The sequence below is a fragment of the Apteryx rowi genome, unplaced genomic scaffold (genome assembly GCF_003343035.1).
Source record: "Apteryx rowi isolate R43461 unplaced genomic scaffold, aptRow1 scaffold_1830, whole genome shotgun sequence".
NCBI classification, from domain to species: Eukaryota; Metazoa; Chordata; class Aves; order Apterygiformes; family Apterygidae; genus Apteryx; species Apteryx rowi.
Window position 1 is genome coordinate 12776 of NW_020448120.1, and position 2033 is coordinate 14808.

The window sequence follows — 2033 nt, forward strand, 5'->3', positions numbered from 1 at the left end:
ACGTGTCCTCATGTCCCCATGTCCCCCCTCGTCATGTCCTGGTGTCCCCACGTCCCCCCTCGACGTGTCCTGGTGTCCCTGCGTCCCTTACCATTGTGTCCTGGTGTCCCCACACCCCCTCCCCTGGTGTCCCCACGTCCCTCCTCGACGTGTCCCGGTGTCCCCATGCCCCCTCCCATGGTGTCCCCATGTCCCCATGTCCCTTCCCATGGTGTCCCTGCTGTCCCCATGTCCCTTCCCATGGTGTCCCAGTGTCCCCACATCCCTCCTCAATGTGCCCTCATGTCCCCACGTCCTCCCTCATCGTGTCCTGGTGTCCCCATGTCCCCCTTCATGGTGTCCCGGTGTCCCCACGCCCCCTCCCCTGGTGTCCCCTGGTGTCCCCGGTGTGCCGGTGCCTGCGGCGCTGACGCCCCGTCCCCGTCCCCGCGCCCGCAGGTCTCTTCCAGAAGGCCATCGCGCAGAGCGGCACGGCCATCTCCAGCTGGTCGGTGAACTACCAGCCGCTGAAGTACGCGCGGCTGCTGGCGGCCAAGGTGGGCTGCGAGCGGGCGGACACGGGCGCCGCGGTGGAGTGCCTGCGGCGGCAGCCCTTCCGCGCCCTCGTCGACCAGGACGTGCAGCCCGCCCGCTACCACGTGGCCTTCGGGCCCGTGGTGGACGGCGACGTGGTGCCCGACGACCCCGAGATCCTCATGCAGCAGGGCGAGTTCCTCAACTACGACATCCTCATCGGCGTCAACCAGGGCGAGGGCCTCAAGTTCGTGGAGGACTCGCTGGAGAGCGAGGACGGCATCTCCGCCTCCTACTTCGACTTCACCGTCTCCAACTTCGTGGACAACCTCTACGGCTACCCCGAGGGCAAGGACATCCTGCGCGAGACCATCAAGTTCATGTACACGGACTGGGCCGACCGCGACAACGGCGAGATGCGCCGCAAGACGCTGCTGGCCCTCTTCACCGACCACCAGTGGGTGGCCCCGGCGGTGGCCACGGCCAAGCTCCACGCCGAGTACCAGTCGCCCGTCTACTTCTACACCTTCTACCACCACTGCCAGACGGACGCCCGGCCCGAGTGGGCCGACGCCGCCCACGGCGACGAGATCCCCTACGTCTTCGGGGTGCCCATGGTGGGCGCCACCGACCTCTTCCCCTGCAACTTCTCCAAGAACGACGTGATGCTCAGCGCCGTCGTCATGACCTACTGGACCAACTTCGCCAAGACCGGGTCAGCGGGGCGACGGGCGGACGGACGGGGGGACGGGCGGACGGACGGACGGGCGGAGGGAAGGAGCGATGGGTGGAAGGATGGACGGAGGGAGGGATGGAAGCATGGAGGAAGGGACGGAGGGAGGGAGGGTGTGATGGCTCTGTGTGGTGGGATGGCTGAAGGGATGGAAGGAGGAATAGAAGGAGAGATGGAGGGATGGAAGGAAGGCCAGATGGAGGGACGAATGAGGGCTGGATGGAAGACTGGATGGAGGGATGGAAGGAGGGATGAAAGGAGGGTTGGAAGGAGGCGCAGAGGGATGGATGAGGGGTTGGAAGAAAGGATGAAAGGAAGGATGGAGGGATGGAGGGAGAGATGAAAGAAGGAATGAAAGGGATGGAGGGAGGATTGGAGGGAGGATTGGATGGAGGCATGGAAGGATGGATGGAAGGAGAGATGGGTGAAGGGATGGAAGATGCGGTGGATGGAGGGATGGAAGGAGGGATGGAAGGGGTGGAAGGGGGTCCCCGCGGGGCCAGCGCCTGACGCCGCCTCCCCTCCCCTCCCCTCCCCGCCCCGCAGGGACCCGAACCAGCCGGTGCCGCAGGACACCAAGTTCATCCACACCAAGCCCAACCGCTTCGAGGAGGTCGTGTGGACCAAGTTCAACAGCAAGGACAAGCAGTACCTGCACATCGGCCTCAAGCCCCGCGTGCGCGACAACTACCGGGCCAACAAGGTGGCCTTCTGGCTGGAGCTGGTGCCCCACCTGCACAACCTGCACGAGCTGGCGCACAGCTCCACCACCACCCGGCTGCCGCCC

At 65.7% G+C, this 2033-nt stretch overlaps 1 protein-coding gene across 1 annotated transcript in view; it reads left to right on the top strand.

Moving 5' to 3' along the window:
• LOC112964064 (neuroligin-2-like) overlaps positions 1–2030 on the top strand; it is a gene marked incomplete at its 3' end in the record, with an annotated part of 8100 nt that extends 6070 nt beyond the window's left edge. The window contains exons 4-5 of the mRNA XM_026061704.1: positions 439–1228; positions 1793–2030. Of these exons, the coding sequence (XP_025917489.1) occupies positions 439–1228; positions 1793–2030 (1028 nt within the window). The remainder of the gene's footprint in view (positions 1–438; positions 1229–1792) is intronic.
• Positions 2031–2033: the final 3 nt, after the last annotated feature.